Raw genomic sequence first — 27,230 nt, 5'->3', positions numbered from 1 at the left:
GTCGGGAGGTGTTGGAGTGGCTCCCCCTCCACACTGGTGGCCTGGGCATCTGTGGCCACCCTCACTTCTCACAGTTAAAAAGACATTCACAGAGGCAGCCTCCACCCTGGGGTGCCCCCACGTTCTCCGACCTACCTCGGCAGCACCTTCTCCCCCAATGGGGCTGCCTGCTGCCGGCACCCTCAGGCACGTCAATGGGCTTTGCTTCCCACTGGCCTGTAATAGATGGGCTCCAGGAAGCAGCCTGGGAAGATTTCACAGCCAGGCAGTACTTAGGCACCATTGGGATTGGCTCCTGCTTCTGTTCCTGATGCCTGATAATTGTCTAAGAGGAGAATATCCCACTCAAAAACTCTGGGAGCCACTGGTGAGGCCAGCTTGGTGCTAGGAGAAGCCTGGTTTTTGCAGAAGGATAGAGTGAATTGCTTCCCTCATCTGGGAAGGAATCTCAAATCTTAAACAAACTGTTTCCAATAGAACAGGGAGAACGCTGTCACTTCAGTGGCTGAGAGCAGGTAGCTGGTGGTGAAGGGGGGTCGGGGGAGGGGGTTAGGGTGTGGTGGGGTAGGGGGGGAGCTATGGTATCTGCTGATTGCTGTTGTTACAAATACATTTGAATCAAGATGAAAAGCTCCATCATATAAAGTCATGATGTGGAGTTGCCAGCATTGGACTGGGGTACGCACAGACAATTCACACCTCTTTAACCTGTGCTTAACCCTCTCTCCACTCGCATTGTCTGCACCTGTAAAGATTTGATTACCTGTTAAGACTCACATTCCAACCATTATCTTGTAATTGAGTTTGTGTCTATATATGCCCTGTTTGTGAAACAAATCCTGCACTAACCTGATGAAGGGGCAACGTTCCGAAAGCTCGTGCTATCAAGTAAACCTGTTGGACTTTAACCTGGTGTTGTGAGACTACTAACTGTGCCATCGTATAAAGACTGGCTGATATCCAGTTCCACTTGCATAATCCACAAGTGTTTCAATGCGATTCCAGCTGTAATCTTCCCATTCCTTCACACAACTAATAAATGGAGAAACAAGAAACACCCTTCATTCGCTCCTGATTGGGGCCTAGTCGTCACATAGGAACTAGGAACAGGAGTAGGCCATTCAGCCCTATGAGCCTGCTCTGCCATTCATTTTGATCATAGCTGATCATCAAATTCAATAAATATCCTGACCTAACCTTCCCCCCGCCCCATAATTCTTGATCCCTTTAACCCCAAGAGCTATATCTAATTTCTTCTTGAAATCACGGCATACTTTTCTTCCTCTCTTCCTTTAAAAAAAACTTTAACATCTGTAAATAGTTTGAACGGTGGCACAGTGTTAGCACTGCTGCCTCACAGCGCCAGGGACCCGGGTTCGACTCCCGGCTTGGGTCACTGTTTGTGCAGAGTCTGCACATTCTTCTCCTATCCATATGGGTTTCCTCCGATTTCCTCCAACTGTCCGAAAGGCGTGCTGGTTAGGCGCATTGGCCGTGCTAAATTCTCCCTCAGTGTACCCGAACAGGTGCCGGAGCGTGGCGACTAGGGGATTTTCACAGTAACTTCACTGCAGTATTAATGTAAGTCTACTTGTGACACTAATTTTAAAAAAGTTTGTTAATTGATCTCAATTTTGACTAAAATAAAGCAAACTATGGGTAATTTATATTTCCCTCAAGTTCCAAAGATGTACATTTGTAACAGCGACAATGAAAGCTGATGTCACCATGACAATTAGCAGTTAACCAACTGGTTGGAATTTATTCAGGTGATTTGTATTTATCTGATAGTGCGGAATCTTTATCATTCTAATCAATTAGACTCAATCATCATTCAATGAACATAATGGGGCCCACGTACTGAATAGAAACATCGACCAAGTGCCATTCAATCAGCAAAGGATTGAAGTGTGGGTATTGAAGTACTGTAGAACATAGAACATAGAGAAGCTACAGCACAAACAGGCCCTTCGGCCCACAAGTTGCGTTGAACAATTTCCTTACCTTGTAGGCTCATCTATAACCCTCTATCTTACTAACCTCCATGAACCTATCCAAAAGTTTCTGAAAAGACTCAATCGAATCCGCTTCCACCACCACTGCCGGCAGCCGATTCCACGCACCCACCACCCTCTGAGTGAAAAACCTACCCCTAACATCTCCTCTAAACCTACTCCCCAGCATCCTAAACCTGTGGCCTCTCGTGACAACCATTTCAGCCCTGGGTAAAAGGCTCTGAGAATCCACTCTATCAATACCTCTCAACATCTTATCCACCTCTATCAGGTCACCTCTCATCCTTTGCTTCTCCAAGGAGAATAGACCTAGCTCTCTCAACCTATCCTCATAAGGCATGCCACACATCCGCCATCCTCCAATCCTCCGGAACCTCTCCCGTCTCCATTGACGATGCAAAGATCATTATCAGAGGATCAGCAATCTCTTCCCTCGCCTTCCACAGTAACCTGGGGTACATCCCATCCGGTCCCGGCGATTTATCTAACTTGATGCTTTTCAACAGCTCCAACACATCCTCTTTCCTAATGCCCACATGCTCAATCTTCTCAGTCCACTGCAAGTCTGCACTGCAACTACCAAGATCCTTTTCCACTGTGAATACTGAAGCAAAGTATTCATTGAGTACCTCTGCTATTTCAACCAGTTCTATACAGACTTTCCCACCGTCACATTTGATAGGTCCTACTCCTTCACATCTTATCCTCTTGCTCTTCACATACTTGTAGAATGCCTTGGGGTTTTCCTTTATCCTGTCTGCCAAGGCCTCCTCATGTCCCCTCCTGGCTCTTCTAATTTCCCTCTTTAGTTCCTTCCTACTAGTCATATACTCTTTGAGATTTCTAACATTACCTAGCTCCCTGAACCTTTTGTAGGCTTTTCTTTTCTTCCTGACTAAATCCGTTACAGCTTTCGTGCACCACGGTTCCTGTAACCTACCATAACTCCCCTGTCGCACCGGAACATTGCCATGCAGAGCTCCAGACAAATTTTCCTTGAAAATTTGCCACATTTCTTCCATACATTTCCCTGAGAAAACCTCCTTCCAATTTATGCCACTAATTTCCTGCCTTAATAGAGGTATATAAAATGATGAAGGGGATAGATAGAGTGAACGTTCAAAGACTATTTCCTCGGGTGGATGGAGCTATTACAAGGGGGCATAACTATAGGGTTCATGGTGGGAGATATAGGAAGGATATCAGAGGTAGGTTCTTTACGCAGAGAGTGGTTGGGGTGTGGAATTGACTGCCTGCAGTGATAGTGGAGTCAGACACTTTAGGAACATTTAAGCGGTTATTGGATAGGCACATGGAGCACACCAGGATGACAGGGAGTGGGATAGCTTGATCTTGATTTCAGATAAAGCTCGGCACAACATCATGGGCCGAAGGGCCTGTTCTGCGCTGTACTGTTCTATGTTCTATGTTCTATAGTTGCCCTTACTCCAGATAAACACTTTCCTAGCTCGGCTGATCCTATCTCTCTCCAATGCTAGTGTAAAGGAGATAGAGTTATCATCACTATCCCCAAAATGCTCTCCCACTGATAGATCTGACACCTGTCCAGGTTCATTCCCTAATATCAAATCAAGCACAGCCTCTCCTCTTGTAGGCTTATCCACATACTGTGTCAGGAAGCTCTCCTGAACACACCTAACAAACTCCTCTCCATCTAAACCCCTTACCCTAGGGATATTCCAATCGATATTTGGGAAATTAAAATCTCCCATCACGACCACTCTGTTACTATCACAAATTGTACTCAAATTGTACTGTACTCAAATTCAATGTATGAGGAGAGGTGTTGGGTTGACATTCCCAATATAATGGGAGCTCTCCTAACTGAGAATCATATTAAAAGGAAGTTTCACCACTTACCCTTAAATTAGCTAACGCAACACAGATAGGAATTGAACCTAAACCTTTCCTGATCAGTATAGTGCAGTAATTTTCTGGATGGCACGTCTGATCATTAACCTGTCAGAACAGTTGAATTCTCACCAGCATTCAAGACGGTGTTCCAGCATTTGGAATGATTTAGCTGAAAAGAGTTACTGTAATGTTAATTGTCCTTTTTCATGCCATTGATCTTTGGATTTTTAAAAAATTAAGCAGTGACTTCTGATGGCTTATTCAGGGGGAACTGGTTGGAAGGAGTTATTGAATCCAAGAGCGTGAAAGAGCCGAATTAACATCACTTGGGATCCCCGTTAACCTCGAGGGCCTTAGTGAAGATAGAACAGCCTGTTGTAAATGAATTCAACTTCTTCACCATGCTGGCTTTAGTAGCTTTTCGAATGTCTGAGACAAGTCTTGCAATAAATGCATGAGTTTTCCCCATGAAGTATTCACCAGCGAGAAAACACAACGTAATTAACGTCAAAGAACAAAGTCCAAGTCACTCAGCATTCTTTATGACTGTTTCATTTTAATTGGGGTTCTGAGTTTGTGGCTGGCTCTTTAATTCCCACTTATATCACGAGCGTTAGTGATGCTCATCATCAGGCAATAGTTTGAACTGCCTTTGAGGAACATTGTAAGAGTTTCAACAACACCAGGTTAAAGTCCAACAGGTTTATTTGGTAGCAAATGCCATTAGCTTTCGGAGCGCTGCTCCTTCATCAGATGGAGTGGATATCTGCTCTCAAAAAAATGGGTTTTTTAATGGCATTTGCTGCCAAATAAACCTGTTGGACTTTAACCTGGTGTTGTTAAAACTCTTACTGTGTTTACCCCAGTCCAACGCCGGCATCTCCACATTTTGAGGAACATTCTCAGCTCTGTGGGACATATGTGTACTGGCTCGATTCCTGAACCAACATGAATGATCTAATCATAATATGTTTTGAATTTTGAGGACTGGTCGGTTAATTTTAGTTTGTTCTGTTGTTGCGTTTTGGTTACAAGTCTAAGCAAGTCATCCTAGTCATATCGAACCATAGAAAGGTTACAGTACATAAGGAGGCCGTTCGGCCCATCTTGTCCACATCAGCCCAAGGACACCCAGGTGCCCTTTCTAATCCTACCTTCCTGAACATGGCCCATAGCCCTGTAGCTTACAGCACTTCAGTTGCAGATCCAGGTACTTTCTAAAAGAGTTTAGGGTCTCTGCCTCCACCACTGACTAGGGCAGTGAATTCCAGACACCCATCACCCGCTGCATAAAAAAGTTCCTCCTCTTCTCCCATCTACACCTACTGCCACTTATCTTGAATCTATGTCCCCTGGTTTTAGAATACTCCACCAACGGAAAGAATGTCACCCTTTCCATTCCATCTCTTCCCCTCATAATTTTGTGCACCTTTATCAAGTCATCCCCTCAGCCTTCTTTGCTCCAAGGAAAATAACCCCAACCTATCCAATCTCCCCTCTTAGCTACACTTTCCTAGCCCTGGCAACATTCCTGTAAACCTCCTCTGCACTTTCTCCAGAGCCCTTCCTACAATATGGCAGAACTGCGCTCAATACTCCACTTGTGGCCTCAGCAGCGTTTTATACAATTCCAACATTATATGTAAGTTCAGTCTTTGACTCTCAAGAAGTATTGACAATATGTTGCAATGGGTATAAGCTCGGATCTGTCTCCCCGCTTGCTATTCACATGGCTCTGTCCTACACTAAGCTGACCCTGGGTATGTGTCATGTGCTCTTGTACATCACTATGTCAGCTGTACTGTACTCAGACCACATTAACCCTAAGGGTAGACCGAGACATGAAGGCTGGAATTCTCCCATCCTACCCACCACTGGAATGCTAACGGGCGGGGGGTGGACTCTGCACAGCTCCATTAAAATCGGGTGGGGGGTGTGGTGAATCATTGTTGGTTCCCACTAGGTAGTGCTGAGCCATGGTCTGGCCAGTACTATGAGTCTGTATATATGTTACTGTTGGGGTTAGGGTTGGGCTGTTCTACCTGTTAATATAGTTGTTATGGTACACCCCAGTCGGCTCCGCCTCCTGTGAGAGGTATAAAGGTCACTGCTCTGCCTGGTGACCCTTTAGTCTGGGATCGTGTACTGTATATGGTAGCTCTGTTATTGTTGTCAATAAGAGCCTTTATTTCCCGAGTACATCACGCCTCTCGTGTGTTATATCGAGCATCAGGGGGATCTCACGTTTTCAAGCGAGCACGGCCGGAGAATCCCGCCAGAAAAGTGAGCAACATGTGCCCATGAGATGCCAACACAGCAAAATTCATTCAGGGGCCATGTTGACCTTGGGCGACGGGGCAAAGTTGACATTGAATTGGCTGCCCGCGATTAACCTCCCACATTTTTATTTCCACGGGCAAAACTACCCTCTGTGTCTTGAAGATCGGAGTGAAGAAGAAAATAAAGCTGGTGAAGTGTAAGATATTTTGCAAAGGTTCGAAGTTCCCTTTAGCAAGCTTACTTTTAGCCGGTTCACCTCCGCGTTCTTTGAAAATCTGGGTGAAAAGCACTTGTCCACAAATATTCAGGATGAATATATATATAGAGACAGAACTGTACTTTCAGCAGGAGGGTGGTAAACTGAGGCTGCCAATCCTTTTTCTAAAAAGGCACAAAATAGAATATGAGACTTAAATGGATTTAAAAAGGATTGTGCCGAGATGGGGCTGCTTTGAAAGTCTGCGGCTGATCCATTCTGTATGAAATGCCTTTGTTACTGCGCTGATAGTTATTCCTTCCACAACAGCAAATGGCTTAAAGAAGATCAATTTCTGATGGTTTGCTCATTATTCGTAGCTGAATAGATGTTAAAGCAACCACTTACTGCCTTGATTGATGAAATGACCTCTGCTGGCCATCGTTTTACCTACACCCTCATCCTGGAAGAAGAATAAAAAACACATTAGGAATTTGACACCGCAACATCAAGTAACGACTCGGTTATTAGGGAAAACGTTGAACTGTTCCACTTACCTGGGTAGAAACAAAAGGCCTGAATATGTATTAGCAATAATGCCAGAGTTTATTGCCTCACACTACATCCTATACATCTGATTCCAGGTTTCACAAAAATGCAATATCGGAAGCCTGACAGTGCATAAATCAAAAGGGTTTACTGGATAATGGTGCAATCTCTTTTCATCCCCACAGCTTTTTTTTTTATCGCTTCATTTTCCTTTTCACTCTCTCCAAAACAGATCTTCTACAATGGCATCGGTTCCTTTGACCCTGAGATTGACTTATCCAATCAAAGCGGGCGAGTGTACAAGTTGGGAAATGAGACCCACCACTTATTCGTTGGCCTGCACCCAGGGACCACCTACTCGTTCACGGTCAGGGCCAGCACTGTCAAAGGCTACGGACCCCCAGTCACCAAGCAGTTCACTACAAAGATATCAGGTATTGTTTTCCAACGCATTCGTCCAATGCTGTTTGGTGATCATCGCTTCAGGAATATTTTTGTGCGAGGGAAGGGAAAAGGTTATTTCTCTTAGAATCCCATTAGTACAGAAGGAGGCCATTCAGCCCATCGAGTCTGCACCAAACACAATCCCACCCAGGTCCTGTTCCCGTAACTCCACCTATTTACCCTGCTAATCCACCCAGCAGTAGGGTCAATTTAGCATGGCCTATCAACTTAACCCACACATCTTTGGACTGTGGGAGGAAACCGGAGCACCTGGAGGAAACCCACACAGACACAGGGAGAATATGCAAACTCCACAGAGACAATGACCGAAGGCCAGAATTGAACCCGGGACCCTGGCGCTGTGAGGCAGCAGTGCTAACCACTGCGCTACCATGCCACCAGTTGTCAAAGTTGTCTTTTGGCAAACATTTGCCTTCTCATACCTGAGGAGCGAGGACCACGCAGGAAATCTATGCCCTGCATTTTTTTAACACTCTACATCTGGTCTCATGCAGAGATGAGGGAACTGTCCGCAGTTAGATTTTGATTTTTGATTTGATTTATTATTGTCACATGTTTTGGAATACAATGAAAAGTCTTGGCCGAGATTGTCTGGCCTCCCTGCCGTGTGTTTCCCGTCGGCGGGAGGTGATGGTTTGCTAGTGGCGGGGTTCTCTGGTCCTGCCACTGTCAATGGGAATTCCCATTGATGTCACCCCATGCCGGCTGGACTGTAGACTCCCGCCGGCCTGAACAGCTGGAGAATTCGAGTCATAGAGTCATAGAGGTTTACAGCATGGAAACGGGCCCTTCGGCCTTGTTCATGCCACCCTTTTTTTAACCACTGAAATAGTCCCAATTTCCCGCATTTGGACCATATCCCTCTATACCAATCTTACCCATGTCACTGTCTAAATGCTTTTTAAAAGACAAAATTGTACCCTCTTCTATTACTGGCCATTGTTTCTTGCATGCTATACAGACAAAACATACCGTTCATAGAGTACATAGTGGAGAAGGAAAGGAGAGGGTGCAGAATGTAGTGTTACAGTCATAGCTGGGGTGCAGAGAAAGATCAACTTAATATCAAGTAGGCATATGAGGTAATATAAGGTAGATAGATGTCTGGCTGGACAAATATACAATTCGGATTTGCTCAAACAATAGATAAAGAGGGTGGAATTCTCCGGACACGCTGGTCTAAAAGCTGGAAATTCCCGCCCGACTGTCAATGGGGTTTCACATTGTCCACAATTCCAGTGGTGGGCAGGATGGGAGAATTCCGGCCAGAGTGTTTGAAAGAATTGATGCGAACTTGCCAAGGTATTACCATATAGTGAATAGCAATGGTAGGAATATAGAGAAGATGTTTCCACCCCTGGGGAGAGCAGAACTGGGGGTCATGATTATTAGGGAGTCAGTACCAAATCCAATAGGTAACTGAGGATAAAATTCACTTCACAGAGAATGGTTAGAATATGGAATTTATTACAAGGATCAGTTGAAGCATATAGCACAGAACACATACAAGGGGAAGTTAGATAAACACCTGAGGGAAAAATAAATAACAGGTTACACTGACAGGGTTAGACAAGAAGTCAAAAGGACGCTTGTGTGGACCATAAATACTGGCATGGACCAGTCGGATGTGTTTCTGAGCTGTAAATTCAGGGTAATTGTGTGTAAAGAGAGATGAGAATCTCTGTCAGACTGACTGATCCTTTTACACACACTGAGTTGCTACTTAAGGCTGCAGATTCAAAGGGAGTTAGTCTGCTGCAATTTCCTAAAACACTTGTGATCAAGTATATTCAGAGATAGTTCAAAGCTCTTTGTGTGTGTGTTAACATTGGAAACATGCTCACTTCTTTGATATAGAGTGGACGTTTCCCAGCCCTACGAGGGGGGTTTGGAGTCAGGGTGGGGATGGGGGTTGGGGTGGGGTTGTTGGAGAGGGGTAGGGGGGGAATGGTAAAGAAACATTAACATTTGAATATCTTAGAATATTTTTAAAATTTGTGTTGGCCTGGCTTCCTAACTTGTTCCTACATCTGGCCACTTCTCTGCACACATGGGGCAGAATTTTCCCCTCCCATCCGCCACTGGAATCGGAGTGGGCGGGACAGGGCCATTCAAAGGTCCGTTGACCTCGGGTGGGATTTTCCGGTCTTGGGGGCAGACTTGGCTGGAAAATCCCAACCGTGGGCTTCATGCTCAGATGGTAATCCACCCTGCATTGGGGAGAAGAAGCTAATTAAGGCCATCACAGCACCGATATGCTGTCATTTTTCTAGGGCAATGTAAGTTTGCCAGAGGCACGCAGATACCACACTCTGTCAGCACTCTGTCACAGGAGGCAAGTGCACAGCAAGAGGGCAAAGCACCATGCAATGAATGTGTGGAGTTCTTTTTAAATGAGTGGATAGGGGTGACTTAGAAGACCCACAGACAACATGCTTTCAAATGGAAGTGTTTCCCATGCACCTCATTAAAGAGTCGCTACAGGGCAGAAGGAGGCTATTTGGCCCATCGAGCCTGCACCGACAACAATCCCACCCAGGCCCCATCCCCTATTTACCCAACTAATCCCCCTGACACTGAGGGACAATTTAGCATGGCCAATCCACCTAACCCGTACATCTTTGGACTGTGGGAGGAGACCGGAGCACCCACGCAGACACGGGGAGAATGAATGGCCTACTTCTGCTTCTACATCTTATGGTCTAAGAGGTGTGAGAGCATGAAATGGCCTAGAAAAAAAGAAGTTAGTGAAAAATTGACAAGCCAAAGGTTTATCTCCAGTATTTGTGGGATGGTCCAGACTCTGCTGGATTGTTGAGTGCAGTCACCATTTCTATATAAAGTACGACGGGGATTACTGATAGTCCGTCATCTTGGCAAATTCACATCAGTCTTTTCTTAAACTGCTTTGAGGAAGGATGCTTATGAAAAAAAATGACATAACCGGAACAGTCCCTTAAACAACAGAGTGGATCAGTGATTAAGTGGCTGCAATTATTCATTCACATGACACTTGCTATTTTGCAACTTGGATCCATGGCTGTCAAGATAGCTTTGCTCCATATTTCAATTAATGTCAAACAATAAAGTAGTTCAGGTGTAGAGACACACAACCATATTCAGTATGTTCCTTTAATCAGGAGTTGTTCAGTTATTGACCATAATGCAGTACATTTTTACTGATGAAGCATCTTCATAGAATCCCTACAAAGCAGAAAGAGGTCATTCAGCCCATTGGGTCTGCACCAAAGAAAATCCCACCCAGGCCCTATCCCCATAACTCCACTAACCTACATACCCCAGGACACTAAGGGGCAATTTAGCATGGCCAATCCACCTAACCTGCACATCTTTGAACTGTGGGAGGAAACCCACGCAGATACGGGGAGGATGTGCAAACTCCACACAGTCACCTGAGGCTGGGATTGAACCCAGGTCCCAAGTGCTGTGAGGCAGCAATGCTAACCACTGTGCTACCGTGCCGCCCAGTGTGTTCAGTGTTGCAAATCTGTAAGTTTTACCTGGACTTTCCTAACTGGGCAAAGAAACGAAAAGGCAATCTGAATATTTCAGTCAATTCTTACTGACCCTTTGCCATCAATTTTGTAGACAAGCAGCCAAAATAGAGGGTGTGGGCCATTAGGAGAGTAACAGAGGCTCTCTTACCTGTGGTAAAACAGACGATGACGATGAGAGTCTAACCAGTTGCTTTGGAGTGTGCGTTACAGAGAATATTCATTGGACTGGAACATGTTACAGGGAATATCCATTAGCTTGTAATGTGTTACAGAGAATAACAATTGGTTTTGGTAGCCGACATTGCGAATATTTAGCATGGAGTGTGTTTTAATGCTTCTGTGACAAATTACCGCAAACTGACTTTAAATCACTCAGGCCCCTTTCCACTGAAAATTTATAATGGCATTTCCAAATTCGAATTGCGTCATTGAGCAGAAGGCATTCAGTACCCTCTGAAGCATGTTCGTATAATATTGTGAATTTGAGCAGTTTGTAGAATATTTCAAAATCCAGCAACCTTCAATCGACGGTGTCCCATTTCCGAGTTTTTAATTTGCAGTTTCCCGGTGTTTACCCTGTTTTATTTTGTGTGAATGCTGATCCAGTCACGGTCACAGGCTTGGGGATTATGATTGCCAAGTTACTGCATGCAGATTTGCTTGACGTTCGGTCCTGATTGTGCCGTATAGTGAGAAAATAATGAGAATGTCGATGAACTGTTTTTACGTTCTGTGTTTGAAAAAAATTACGCAGTGAAAAGACTTGACAATATCTTGTTGTCCCTCTTGTAGCACCATCCATGCCAGCCTATGATTATGATGCACCGTTGAACCAGACTGACAGCACAGTGACTGTTCTGCTGAAGCCTGCCCAGAGCAGAGGAGCCCCCGTCAGGTAGTTTAATTGGGATGACAGCGACTGAGAGTTGTCTTTGTTTCTGATCTTTGATGTTGAATGCTGAACCGGCTGTGCGTGGGGGAAGAGATTTCATCAAATGTTTTCAACTAAACGAGTCTAACTAATCAAAGTGGATCAAAATGTTTGCGACGCGTATGCTGATGCTAATGCCTTCTTTGTGCTCCCATTGAGCAATGTGTCCTATAGTTTGACAAAGCTTTGAATCCAGCTTGCTGTCTTGATTTCTGAAACAGCAAGTACTAAAAATGTAAGAGGCTTGTGTTGAAGCCTTGTGTCTGCAATATGGGATATCGCAACTTAATGATCATGTTACTGGACTCGTAACCTGGATCAAATCTCCAGGGCCATAAGGAAGAATTTCACTGGCCCCCACCAGCATGTTTGCAGGTTGGGGTGGTGGTGGCAGCAGTGTAACCCTCTTGCCACCCTTCCACCCACCCACCCAGAACCATACACAGTTTCATGGATGAAGGTGGCAAGAAAGGCTTAGGGAAGCCCACACTCACCTCATCTGAGTTCCTTAAGTGGCCTCAATTTGAGACGAACAGGAGGAGGTCAGGGACAAGGCAGTATTCGCACTATCTCCATAACCCCACGCATTTGTTGCAATTTCCTCCCACAGTCCGAAAGACGTGCTGGTTAGATGCATTGGCCATGCTAAATTCTCCCTCAGTGTACCCGAACAGGCACCGGAGTGTGGCGACTAGGGGATTTTCACAGTAACTTCATTGCAGTGTTAATGTAAGCCTATTTGTGACTAATAAATAAATAGATTTACGATGGCCAATCCACCTAACCCGCACTTCTTTGGACTAGGGGAGGAAACCGGACCACCTGGAGGAAACCCACGCAGACACGGGGAGAACGTGCAAACTCCACACAGACAGTGACCCAAGCCGGGAATTGAACCCGGGTCCCTGGGAGGTGGCAGTGCCAACCACTGTGCCACCGTGCCACCCCAGGAGGATTCATTCCATTCCATTTGCAAGAGATCACGGATACAGTGCACACAATTCGATTTTGTTGGACGTCTTCCTTTGGTGAACCTTTGCTGGTATCTGTGAAGGTCAATCATTTAGGATTTGCCCCCATTAAGTTGCCAAGTGGCATTAGGGGTTGTTGTTTCTGGCATTGGCGCCTGTTGACTAAATTATACATATATATTTTATGTTTAATAATGTCCCTGGAGATTACTGATATTTGGAAAATCTGCTTTCCAATTCACTGTTCAATGGGTAATTGGAGAGGAAGTGAGCGGTATCTAAAATAACAGTCGGGGGCCACATGGCAGGAATCTATTTATTTCTTTACAATATGGAAAGCAAACATTAGACAATCATCAACGGTAACACTTGGAAAACTGAATTTGGAATTGATTTACATATTTTAAGACTGCATTCTGTAATAATCTGCTTAGAAATAATCTGCATCTTTTAAGAAAATGTCTGCATAAAATTATTTCCTCGCTCAAATCTATTTCAGGATGTTGACATTCTTGGGGGTCGAAATTTGAAGTCTGCAGTGTTATATTACAGATTATTATTGGTCCCTGGCCTGATCATCCACTTATTCATTCCGAAGTTCAGGCAAACTTGTTGCCTGTCGCTTGAGCAATATTCATTCATGGTGAAAGAGTGAATCTGCTAACTTAGAGCCATAGGCTGGAATTTCACCGCCTCGCCAGCCCCAGAATCACGGCGGGCGAGGCTTGCAGAACAGCATTCTCCGTTGGCCTCGGGTGGGATCTTACGAGCCTCGGGCGGGCGAGGTTGTATAATACCGGCCATAGAGTCATAGAGTCACAGAGCAATACAGCACGGAAACAGACCCATCAGCCCAACCGGTCCATGCCGACCATGGTGCCCTCCCAGCTAGTCCCAATTGCCCACGTTTGACCAATATTCCTCCAATCCTTTCCCATCCATCCAAATGCTTTTTAAGTGTTGCTATTGTACCTGCCTCAACCACTTCCTCTGGCAGCTCGTTCCATACACGTACCACCCTTTGCATGAAGAAGTTGCCGCTCAGACCCCTTTTAAACCTCTCACCTTAAAGCTATGCCCTCTAGTTTTCAACTCTCCTCCCTCGGGAAAAGGACTATGGCTGGAATTTTACCATCCTGCCACCACAGGAATCGGAGAGGGCGAATGGCGGGACCATGGAAAGGTCTGTTGACTTTGGGCAAGATTTTACAGTTTCAGGATGAGCAATCCCACCCTATGTGCGTTCATCCTATCTGTGCCCCTCATGATTTTATACACCTCAATAAGGTCACCCCTCATTCTCCTACGTTCCATTGAATAAAGTCCTAGCCTGGCCAACCACTCCCTAAAGCCCAGGCCCACTAGTCCTGGCAACATCCTCATAAATCTTCCTTGCACTCTTTCCAATTTATCAATGTCTTTCTTCACAGATAGAGCTTTCTTTAATCTATCCCAAAGATGTGGGTATGGCTGGTAATGCCAGCATTTATTGCCCAGCCCTAATTGCCTTTGAGAAGGTGGTGGTGAGCTGCCTTCTTGAACCGCTGTAGTCCCTGTGGTGTATGTACACCCACAGTGCTGTTAGGGAGGGAGTTTTAGGGTCTTGACCCAGTGACAGTGAAGGGACGGTGGCGATATTTTACTAAAGCAGGATGTTGAGTGACTTGGAGGGGAACTTGCAGGTGGTGGCGTTCCCATGTGTCTGCTGCCCTTGTCCTTCTAGATAGTGGAGGTCAAGAGTTTGGAAGACAATGTCAAAGGAATCTTGGTGAGTTCCAGCAGTGCATCTTGTAGACGGTATGTACTGCTGCCACTGTGCGTCTATGGTGGAGGGAATGAATTTTTAAGTTAGTGGACGGGGTGCTGATCAAGTGGATTGCTTTGTCTTCGATGATATCGAGCTTCTCAAGTGTTGTTGGAACCATACTCATCCAGGCACGTGGAGAGTATTCCATCACACTCCTGCCTGGTGCCTTGTAGAGTGTTTGGGCAGTCAGGGGATGAGTTACTTGCCACAGAATGTGCAAATTCCACGCAGACAGTTACCCGACCTGCTCCTGTAGCCACAGTATATCTGGTTCTGCAAAGTTTCTGTTCAATGAAAACCCCGAGGATATTGATGATGGGGAGTTCAGCAACTGTACTCCCAGCGATTTGATTTGATTTGATTTATTGGGCCCGATAACGGGTGCGAAATCGCGGTAAAGTTGGGCGTCGGGCCTAAAACATGATCTGCACCCGACTCATGGCAGATCGCGTCTTTACCGAGCCCCGATCCGGGCGCGGGTCTGGCGCGTGACCGAATCGGCCGGAGTGATGATTTAAATGCATTTGCATGCATTTAAATCGACTTAATGAAGCTCACGCCCAACTTTACCGACGAATCCGACTTTACCAGGTTGCGGCCCATTTCGCGTCCGTGCATTAAACGACCTGCTAAATAAAAGTCCGAATGGGACTCCAATTCAGCAGGGGAACCGCCGAAGCCAATCCCCCCCCCCCCCGACCATCCTTCGCAGACCCCCCCCCCCGTGAACCACCCCAGCAGCCCACCACCCCTTCGATCGGATCCCCCTGGGAGGCAGAGGCAGGCCCTGCCGGCAAGACCCCCCCCCACCCCGGGATCGGACCCCCCTGGGAGGCACACCCCTGACCGAGCTTGATCGCTGGTCTCCCTCCACCATCCTTCTGATCTACAGTCCGTCGACAGCCTCCTGCACGTTCCTGGCCTTGCTCTGCCTTTACCTGCGGGGGGGTGGGGGGGGGGGGGATAGAGAAGGGGAGTGACGTGTCTGCCCCTGGGGGTGGGGGCGCTGCCAGTCTGCGGCCGATCCCTCCTCCCCACCAGAGGAGGGATTGGAGGCGGGATCCCCCCCCCTCCACCCCCAGGGGCAGACACTTCACTCCCTTTCTCCATCCCCCCCCCCCCCCCCCCCCCCCCCCCAGGGGAGACACATCACTCCCCTTCTCCATCATCCCCCCCGCCCCCCCCCCGCCCCCCCCAAGGGAAAGGCAAAGCAGCAAAGACAGCAGAGAGGATGAAAGGAATTCCCTTTGGAGGATAATGTCCAAATCACAGGAACTAAAAACCTGACAGTCCAAAATCTGGGATAATATTTCAAAATGTATATTCCCCCCATCCCTGTCCTGTGATATTATCCCAGATTTTGGACTGTCAGGTTTTTAGTTCCTGTGATTTGGACATTATCCTCCAAAGGGAATCCCTTTCATCCTCTCTGCTGTCTGTGCTGCTTTGTCTTTCGCGCCCGGGCGCACTGCCTGCGGTCTGTTCCGAACTGCACATGTGCAGTTGGAGCTCCGGCCGCTCCAACAGCGCTAAGCCCCGCCCAATAGACCGGCACCGCAAAAAGGCCTATGGGCGCGCTGGAGCGCGGCTGCCGGGCACGGATCCGTTTGACGACCGGACACGGCACTTAGTCCCGATTTGGTAAAATCGGCACCATTATTGTCACATGTATTGGGATAGAGTTGCTCATTTAAGTTGTGAATATTTTCCTCTCAGAGTCTCTGGAACTTTCTTCCTCAAAAGGCAGTGGAAGCAGAATCTTTGAATAATTTTAAGGCCGAGCTAGACAGATTCTTGATTAACAAGGGGGTGAAAGGTCATCGGGAGTTGGCGGGAATGTGAGGGTGAGGTGACAATCAGACCAGCCATAATCTTAGTGAATGGCAATGGCAGAGCAGGCTCAAGAGGAGAGTGGCCTGCTCAGGGCGGCACGGTGGCACAGTGGTTAGCACTGCTGCCTCACAGCGCCAGGGTCCTGGGTTCGATTCCTGGCTTGGGTCACTGTCTGTGTGGAGTTTGCACATGCTCCCAGTGTCTGTGAGTGTTTCCTCCAGGTGCTCCAGTTTCATCCCATAGTCCAAAAATGTGCTGGCTAGGTGCATTGGCCAGACTAAATTCTCCCTTAGTGAACCCGAACAGGCGCCGGAGTGTGGCGACTGGGGGATTTTCACAGTAACGCCATTGCAGTGTTAATACAAGCCTGCTTAGAATCATAGAATCCTACAGTGCAGAAGGAGGCCATTCGGCCCATCGAGTCTGCACCCACCAAAATCCCACTCAGGCCCTATTCCCATAACCCCATGCATTTACCCTAACTAGCCCCCCCTGACACGAAGGGGCAATTTAGTATGGCCAATTCACCTATCCTGCACATATTTGGACTGTGAGTGGAAACCGGAGCACCCGGAGGAAACCCTCGCAGACACGGGGAGAACATGCAAACTTCACACAGACAGTGACCCAAGCTGGGAATCGAACCCGAGTCCCTGGCGCTATGAGGCAGCAGTGCTAACCACTGTGCCACCGTGCCGCACCATGCTTGTGACACTCATAAATAAATAAACTTTACTTCTACTCCTGCTCCTAATTTATATGTTTGTATTTATGTTTGTAGTCTCGTTAGTGCTGATCATGAAACTATCGGATTTTTGTCTAAACCCATCTGGCTCATTAAAAGCTGTTGTCCTTACTTGGCCTGGTCCACATGTGCTTCAACCCACAGCAATACAGTTAATTCTTGGCTATCCTCTAAAGCACTCAGTTGTATCAATCTCACCACCACTTTCTCAAGGGCAATTTGTGATAGGCAATTAATGCTACCGCATTGAAGGAGGTCATTGGCCAATCGTGTCTGCACCGATTCTCCGAAAGAGCATCTCACCCAGGCCCTACCCACCCGCCTGGCCTATTCCCGTAACCCCACCCATTGCACAGACAAAACATACTGTTCATAGAGTACTGAGGGAAGAAGGAAAGGAGATGATGCAGAATGCAGTGTTGCAGTTACAGATAGGTTGTAGAGCCGTGGGAAACCCATGCAGACATGGGGAGAACATGCAAACACCACACAGACAGTCACACTGGTCCCTGGCACTGTGAGACAGCAGTGTCAACCACCGTGCTATGCTGGCTTTTAGCAATGCTCACATTCCAAGATTGAATAAGTAAACACTAAAACTTCAACCTTCCCATCCCCTTAATCCCTGGTGCACAATACAACTCCTCATCTGCCAAGAAAACACCCCCTAAGGCCAGGGGTCTCTGGTCAAAAACTTATTAAAACTTCTTGTCATCTTTCTGGGGTAAAACACTGCAAGAGATGCTAACAAGGATACTGGCAATCATATTCATTGTGAATCTCATCGGTAACATAAAAACATAGAAGATAGGAGCAGGAGGAGGCCATTCGGTCCTTTGAGCCTGCTCCACCATTCATCGCAATCATGGCTGATCATCCAACTCATTAGCCTAATGCTGCTAACTATCCACAATCCAGATTGTGTTAAAAGGACTAAGAGACAAAGATGCAACATACTCATACTCATGTCTGTGTTGCATGTGATCACATAGTTTGCATTCAAAAACACCACACGTGCTCCTACTGTATTTGGAGATGGGTGAGCAGCTAAGAGAGAAAGGAGTACAAGTTTATGATGATGGATGAAGAGGGGAGGAAGGAAGAAATGCCAACATGGATCTATTGAGCCCAGTGGCTTGTCGCTGTAAGTTTTGTTTTGTTCATTCGCGAGACATTGGCATCACTGGCTGGCCAGCATTTATTGCCCATCCTTAGTTGCCCAGTTGAGAGTCAACCACGTTGCTGTGGCTCTGGAGTCACATGTCGGCCAGACGAGGTAAGGACAGCAGATTTCCTTCCCTAAAGGACATTAGTGAACCAGATGGGTTTTTCCGGCAATTGACAATGTTTTCATGGTCATCAGTAGATTCTTAATCATAGAATCATAGAATCTCTACAGTGCAGAAGGAGGCCATTCAGCCCATTGAGTTTGTACCGACAACAATCCCATCCAGGCCCTTTCCCCATAACCTCACATATTTACACTGCTAATCACTCTAACCTACACATCCTGGGACACTAAGAGGCAATTTAGCATAGTCAATCAACCTAACCCGCATATCTTTGGAGTGCGGGAGGAAACTGGAGCACTATCCGCTGTGGTGATTCCACTATCTGCTGTGGTGGGATTCGAAAACACAAAATTAGGTGAGTTTCTATCTCAATAGTCCAGTGATAATACCACTAGACCATCGCCTCCCCATAAATTCTGACTCATTCAATAACTGGATTGATGATTTGCTACGATGTTGGGGTAAGAATCAAAATCTCACGTTTACCATAAACAGCTTGGTAAACGCGAGATTTCTTTTCTAACATCGTATCAGATCACCAATCCACACTGATTGAATAAGGCACGGTGGCACAGTCGTTAGCACTGCTGCCTCACAGCGCTAGGGACCCGGGTTCGATTCCTGGTTTGGGTCACTGTCTGTGTGGAGTTTGCACATTCCCCCCATGTCTGCCTGGGTTTCCTCCGGGTGCTCCGGTTTCCTCCCCCAGTCTGAAAGATGTGTGGGTTAAGTGGATTGGCCATGCTAAGTTGCTCCTTAGTGTCAGGGGGGCTAGCTAGGATAAATGCATGGGGTCATGGGGATAGGGCCTGGGTGGGATTGTGGTCGGTGCAGACTTGATGGGCCGAATGGCCTCCTTCCACACTGTATGGATTCTGTGAAAAGGCAAACAGGAGCGATCTCTGAAGCTGTGTTCGCCTCACAGTGCTGAGGGGACGATCACAACTCACTCACACTCTGCCCCCAGAGTGGATGTTCTCCTCTGCATTCCGACACGCCTCACTCCAGGTGCCTTTGTTCCTTTTGGCAGTTGCTATAGCGATCGCTCGTAATGAATACCAGGCAATTTGGAAGGAATGGGTAGATTGTAATGTCAGAGTGCGGGTGATGGTAAGGGAATCATTTCCTCCCAGGTTCCGTTGCAGTGATATAATAATCAGTCCCATGCACCCATTATCCTTGATTACTAAAGTGTGCTCCACAACAAAAGGAAATGCCTGATCTATTATGCTGTCATCAATTGGAGGATGAAAGATGTCTCATTGCCAGAGTGTGTCATGGCTCACATCGCTCCTAAGTAGCTTCATTCAGTTGATATGTGGTGACATTGTTATTGAAAGATTAACTATGCGATGTCGCCTGGAATTATCGGAATTTAATCAGCAGGGGATTGCTGGAAAATTGCAGTGTTCCACTGTTTATTAACATGGAAATGGACTTTCTTTTCGATACCTATTTCTTTTTTCACTGAGCTTTAGTATTCAGCAAGATGGAAGCAAGATCTGAGGGATGGATTACTTTCCCACTACACAGAGTTGCTGAGGTCAGGTATAGTTCAGGAAATGCAGAGTAAACCTCCCTCAACCTGCACAATGTGTTTCAACCCCAGGCCCAGGTTTCCCCCCACGAGCCATATCTCCACCATCCCCCCCACTGCCTACACCCGCAAGTGACGTTGCCAAGGAGTGAAATATAGGCCTGCATTTTCTCCGCTGTTCCCTGAAGTTTGTCAGTAACAGGAAATAGGATATGAGTTGAGATGTCATCCCATTGGCTCCCAGCTGTGCACTGACACATCTGGAATTGCTCACCGCAGGTGACAGCTGACCTCGTAAACATCCCACCCCCCCCCAATATATGAAATGGCAGATTTCTTTTATATCATTTACGGGTTGTGGGTATCGCTGGCTAGGCCAGCACTTATTGCCCATTCCTATTTGCCCTTGAGAAGGTGGTAGTGAGCTGTTTCCTTGAATCACTGCAGCCCCTGTGATGTAGGTGCACCCACAGTGCAGTTAGGAAGGGAGTTCAAGCATTTTGACCCAGCGACAGTGAAGGAACAGCGATACATTTCTCAGTCAGCATGGTGAATAGCTTGGAGGGGAACCTGTAAGTGGTGGTGCTCCCATGAACCTGCTGCCCTTGGTCCTTGGTTAGGTTGGTTGACCATGCTAAATTGTCCTTAGTGTCAGGGGGACTAGCTCGGGTAAATACATGGGGTCATGGGGATAGGGTCTGGGTGGGATTGTGGTTGGTGAAGGCTACATGGGCCGAATGGCCTCCTTCTGCACTGTATGATTCTATGATCGATAGTAGCGGTTGTGGATTTGGAAGGTGCTACTTAAGAAGCCTTGGTGAGTTGTTGCATCTTGTAGATGGTACACACGGCTACACTATGCGCTGGTTTTGGATGTTTAGGTAGTGGGTGAGGTGCCAATCAAGCAGGCCGCTTTGTCCTGGATGGTGTCGAATTTCTGGAGTGTTGTTGGAGCTGCATTCATCCAGGCAAGTGTGGAGTATTCCATCACACTCCTGACTTATGTCCCGTGGATGGTGGACAGGCTTCGGGGAGTCAGGGGAGCTGTAAACATTTATGTGCAGCGAAGGCTAATGCAACCAATTGGAAAGAGATTGATTGAACTGTGAAAGAGATGGTCTATTAGCAAATAGATCTGTGGTGACGTGGACACAGCGAGGTGTTTTCCCCTCCTCCACTTGTTCCACACACACGGCTTGGTAGCAGCAGAAATTCCACCAGCAACTGTATAATAGTTTTTAATCACCCTCAACCCATGATATTCATATGGGTCAGCAATTGAGGAACAGGCAAGTACAAATTGCAGAAGGGCTCCTGCTACATTCGAGTTTTGGCGATGCTTGATTAATTGATCTTAAATTTAAATTGTTTAAAGTATATTTATTAGTCACAAGTCGGCTTACATTAACACTGCAATGAAGTTACTGTGAAAATCCCCTAGTCGCCACACTCCGACACCTATTTGGGTACACTGAGGGAGAACTTAGCATGGCCAATGCACCTAACCAGCACATTTCTCGGATTGTCGGAGGAAACTGGAGAACCTGGAGGAAACCCATGCAGACACGGGGAGAACGTGTTTTCTGCACCGACAGAGACCCAAGCCGGGAATCGAACCCAGGTCCCTGGCGCTGTGAGGCAACAGTGCAAACTATTCTGCCACCACAACAAACAGCTTTAATCAATATCAACGAGAATTCTGGTGCCTACAAATGGAAGGTTGCATTCATACAGAAATGGGTGGCACTTGTCCTAACATTGGATGGCAGTGCCCTCACTTCTGAATCCAAAGCTCATGGGTTCAGGCCTCGTTCTAGACACTCGAGTCCATCATCCAGGCGGACGGTCCAATTCAGTTCCTGAAGGAGTGCTGCACTGTTGGAGGTTCTGTCTTTCAGAAGTGATGTTAAACTGAGGACCATTTTCAGATGGATGTGAATGATCCTGCAGCACTATTTCAGTGACCAGCTGGGGAGATTTCCATGTTCTGGTCAATATTTATCCTGAAAACAACATGTCGGGGCAGATTATCTGATTATTATCACAGCGCTGACAGCGGGAACATGCTGGGTGTAAATGAGCTGCCATACTTTGTACAACAATGAGGAAACAATTAGCTTTAATTGAACTGATTTATTATTGTCACATGTATTGGGATACAGTGAAAATTGTTGTTTCTTGCACGCTACACAGACAAAACATACTGTTCATAGAGTACATAGGGGAGGAGAAAAGGATAATGTGCAGAATATTGTGTTGCAGTTACAGATAGGGTGAGGAGAAAGGTCAGCTTAATGTGTGATAGGACCATTCAAAAGTCTGATGGCAGCAGGGAAGAAGCTGTTCCTGACTTGGTTCGAATGTGATCTCAGACTTTTGTATCTTTTTCCCAATGGAGGAAGGTGGAAGAGAGAACATCAGAGGTCCTTGATTATGTTGGCTGCTTTCCCGGGGCAGCGGGAAGTGTAAACAGAGTCAATGGATGGGAGGCTGGTTTGTCTGATGGACTGGGCTACATTCACGACCATTTGTAGTTTCTTGCGGTCTTGGGCAGAGCAGGAGCCATACCAAGCTGTGGTACACCCAGAAAGAATGCTTTCTATGGTGCATCTGTAAAAGTTGGTGAGAGTCGTAGCTGACATGCCAAATTTCCTTAATCTTCTGAGAAAGTAGAGGCGTTGGTGGGCTTTCTTAACTATAGTGTTGGCATGGGGGGACCAGGACAGGTTGTTGGTGATCTGGACACCTAGAAATTTGAAGCTGTCGACCATTTCCACTTCATCCCCGTTGATGTAGACAGGGGCATGTCCTCCACTACGTGATGATTATCTCCTTCATTTTACTGGCATTGAAAGCGCATTGGGTGCCTTGGAAAGGACTACTATATAAATGCAAGTCTTTCTATCCTCAATATCCAAAAAAATTAAATGCATTTTAAAATAAAATCACGTGCCTTTTCTAGCTTTTAAATGTTTTTGTTGTTAGATTAGCCTGATCGGTTGTCACCACTTAATTCTAATCATCGTTTTCAATTTGGTTGACAAAGCACTTAAGTTTCATTACAGCAGCTTAATTACCGATGATAAGTTTAATTATCTCCAGTCCTTCTCCTGTACGCACACAGATCACCCGTTCATTGTGAAACTGAACTGACAGCAGCAAAAACAGTGCCACAACTTCAATCTGCATGTGGCCGCATAACCTGAGAAATACTTCATTGTCTGCTGACAAGCTGAGCGCATGTAAGGGATCATCTTAACTTCCGTCAGTGACACAAAAACAGATCATATTGGAGCAGCTGCGCATTGTATATCCCATCCAATTTGTTCCGCCGTTGGAAGAAAATCCGAGCAGGGGTCTAATGAGCGCCACCTGTTTTGTGCCATTGTTGAAAGATAAAATTATCTGTCAGAATGGGAAATCATTCCTCGTCAAACTCTGGGCAGCATCAGCTAACCCACCCTGCCATCACTCATCCCACATCAGCACAGATAATACATCTGGGCCAGTGTCCCTTCGGGCGCCCGCACTGTTGTCACACACCCATCGTTAGGACGGATATAAGGTTAGAGCACACTTGCCACTGGGATACGTACATGCTGGCAGGATGTCACCATCAGTGGTGACAACAGAACAAGTCGCTGCTGATGATGCCTTCCAGTGTGTGGCTGATGATTGGGAGTAGGCTGGTGAGGGAGTGTATTTAGCTCGATTTGTCCCACTGCTTTGTGGATAGGATATATCTGAGTGATTCCCTGAATGATCAGGCAGATAACACAGTGGTAACTGGATTGGAAGAAACACATAAAATAGAGTACAGAAGGAGGCCATTCGGCCCATTGAGTCTGTACGGACCACAATCCCACCCCAGGCCCTATTCCCCCTAACCCCATGTATTTACCCTGCTAATCCCCCTGACACTAGGGTCAATTTAGCATGGCCAATCAACCTAATCCACACATCTTTGGACTGTGGGAGGAAACCGGAGTACCCGGAGGAAACCCACGCAGACACGGGGAGAAAGTGCTGACTCCGCACAGACAGTGACCCAAGGCCGGAATTGAGCCCGGGTCCCCGGCGCTGTGAGGCAGCAGTGCTAACCACTGTGCCACCGTGCCGCCCTAATGAACCCAGTTAGAAGCAGGTTCTGGATTACAGGTCTACGACACTTGCAACCGGGATGTTGCCAAGGCCTTTGCTGTATCCAGTGCCCTCTTCTTGACATCACGTTAAGTGAATCAAATCCGCTGAAGGTGTGATGGCAGAGACATCAGGAGAAGGATTGTCAACTCTGTACCTTGGGCTAACATTGAAACAGAGAAAATAGGAGCAGGAGTAGGCCATTCAATCCTTCGAGCCTGCCCCATCATTCATGATGATCATGGCACATCATCCAACTCGGTAAACTGTCTCCATTTCCACCCCCATATCTTTTAATCCCTTTTGCCCCAAGAGCTATATCTAACTCCTTCTTGACAACAGTCCAAAGATGTGCGGGTTAGGTGGCTTGGTCATGCTAAATTGCCCCTTAGTGTCAGGGACTAGCTAGGGTAAATATGTGTGCTTACGGGAATAGGGCCTGGGGGGTTGTGGTCAGTGCAGACTTGATGGGCTGAATGGCCTACTTCTGCACTGTAGGGATTCTATGATTCTATGCTTCTATGAAAACATGTTTGGCCTCAACTGCTTTCTGTGGTTGTGAATTCCACAGGCTCACCACTCTCTGGATAAAGAAATTTCTCCTCATCTCAAACCTGAATGGTCCGCCCTATATCGTCAGACTGTGACCTCTGGTTCTGGTCTCCCCCACCATCAGGAACATCCTTCTTGCATCTACCCTGTCGAGTCCTATTCGAATTTTATAGGTTCTGTGAGATCCGCCCCCCCTCTTCTAAACCCCAGTGAATATAATCCTCTCGGACTCAATCTCTCCTCATATATCAGTCCTGCCACCCCAGGAATCAGTCTGGTAAACTTTCACTGCATTCCCTCCATTGTAAGAACATCCTTCCTCAGATAAGGAGACCAAAGCTGCACACGATATTCCAAGTGTGGCCTTACCAAGGCCCTATATAATTGCAGCAAGACATCCCTGATCTTGCATCAAACCCTCTCACTATGAAGGCCAACATACCATTTGTCTTCTTCACCGCTTGCTGTGCTTGCATGCTCACTTTCAGCAGCTGGTGTATCCCCTGCATTCTCCCCACAGCTCACCCTCCCACCCAGCTTTCTGTTATCTGCAAATTTGAAGATATTACATTTAGTTCCCTCATCTAAATCATGAATATACATTGTGAATAGCTGGAGTATGAACACTGATCCCTGTGATACCCGTTAGTCGCTGCCTGCCATTCGGAAAAAAGACCAATTTATTCCTACTCTTTGTTTCCTGTCTGCCAACTAGTTTTCTATCCATCTCAATACACTACCCCAATCCCATATGCTTTAATTTTACAGGCTAATCTCTCTTTGGGACCTTGTTGAAAGCCTTATGCAAGTCCAAATAAACCACATCCACTGGCTCCCCCTCGTCAACTCTACCAGTTATATCCTTGAACAATTCCAGTAGATTTGTCAAGTGTATTTTCCTTTCATAAATCCATGCTGACTCTTTCCAAGCCTACTACTGTTTTTTAAGTGCTCTGCTGTTAAATCTTTATAATGGACTCGAGCATTTCGCCCACTGCCAACATCAGGCTGATTGATCTCTAATTCCCTTTTTTTTCTCTAAATCCCTTTTTAAATAGTGTGCTTACATTAGCTACCCTCTAATTCACAGGAGCCGTCCCAGAGTCCATAGAATCTTGGAAGATGACAACCAATGCATCCACTATATCTAGGGCCATTTCCTTATTGTAATGGGATGTAAATTATCTGGCCCTGGGGATTTATTGACCTTCAATCCTATCAATTTCCCCAACACTATTTTCCTACTAATACTGATTTCCTTCAGTTCCTCATTCTCACTAAACCCTGTATCCACCACATTTCTGATATGTTATTTGTGTCCTCCTTTGTGAAGACAGAACCAAAGTATGTATTTAGTTGGTCAGCCATTTCCCATTATAAATTCCCATGTCCCCCATTATAAATTCCCTTGTTTCTGACTGTAAGGGACCTACATTTGTCTTCAGCAATCTTTTTCTTTTCACATACCTATAGAAACTTTTACAGTCAGTTTTTATGTTTCTTGCAATCTTATTCAGGGCCACCAACCCCTTTGTCCTCCTTTGTTGAATTCTAAACTGCTCCCAATCCTCAGGGCTGCTGTGTTTTCTGGCCAATTTGCATGTGTTTTCCTTGGATCTAATGCTATCCCTAATTTCCCTTGTAAGCCATGGTTTGGTGACCTTTCCCCTTTTACTTTTGTGCCAGACAGGAATGGACAGTTGTTGCAGTTCACCTGTGCACTCTTTGAATATTTGCCATTGCCTTTTAAGTAACATTCCCCAATCTATCACAGCTAACTCGCACCTCATACCATCACAGTTTCCTTTATTTAGATTCAGGACCCTTTCTGTCTTTTGTTCTCAACCTCATTTCCCTCTCCTCTGACTCCTCGCATAGGATCTGATCCCCCTGTCATTTTAGTACAGACCCTCCCCAACCACTCTAGCAATTACTAGCCACGTAGCTAAAGATAGTTGCAAAGCCTTCAACCTTGCCTTTCACATGCCCCTGCTGGGTTCCATCATCACTAGGAACTGGAGTGTTCATGTAATCTCTTATATAAAGCACAGGCAGTGTGAGAATGTTCAGATTCTGAGCACATAGTTCAACAGAGACAGTCATCTCTGGTTCCATTTTCTGAAAATTGCAGTGGTAGAATTTAAAAAAAATGTTTAAAACCCTGCAAATCTTGACCCCAATCAAATCGAATCAAACATGAAGCGTCCTTGGAGTGGGATTTGTGTGATAGCGGAGAATTTTACTTCAGTGGACTCTGCTGTGTGCTTTTCCCAATCCATTCACAGCCCAAAAAAGACAATTATTACGCAATTCAGAAAGTGAGCACGCGGGGTCAGTCAGTATCTGCGTGCTAAATCTTTTAGATTAACAAGACACCGGGGCAACAGAAATATTCTCTGGAGAGTTAATGCGATCAATGGCAGTGATATGTGAAGGGTGCAGTGATTAACATTAGAAGCTTGTGTATGAGATTTAAATGCTTTTCTTCAACAGTCTAAATTGAAAGTAAGTTCGTTTCTGTCAA

The 27,230-nt window shown here is 46.2% G+C and overlaps 1 protein-coding gene across 5 annotated transcripts in view; it reads left to right on the top strand.

Annotated features, from left to right (window-relative positions):
• Nucleotides 1–27,230, top strand: part of LOC144495597 (receptor-type tyrosine-protein phosphatase mu-like) — an 896,407-nt gene that overhangs the window by 571,317 nt on the left and 297,860 nt on the right. For all 5 annotated transcript variants that reach the window (XM_078215746.1, XM_078215745.1, XM_078215744.1 and 2 more), the window contains exons 10-11: nt 7,148–7,349; nt 11,691–11,793. In XM_078215746.1, the coding sequence (XP_078071872.1) occupies nt 7,148–7,349; nt 11,691–11,793 (305 nt within the window). The remainder of the gene's footprint in view (nt 1–7,147; nt 7,350–11,690; nt 11,794–27,230) is intronic.

This window comes from Mustelus asterias, chromosome 7, assembly GCF_964213995.1.
Source record: "Mustelus asterias chromosome 7, sMusAst1.hap1.1, whole genome shotgun sequence".
Lineage (NCBI taxonomy): Eukaryota > Metazoa > Chordata > Chondrichthyes > Carcharhiniformes > Triakidae > Mustelus > Mustelus asterias.
The sequence above is the reverse complement of the archived record's forward strand: the minus strand, read 5'-3'. Positions and strand labels throughout refer to the sequence as shown.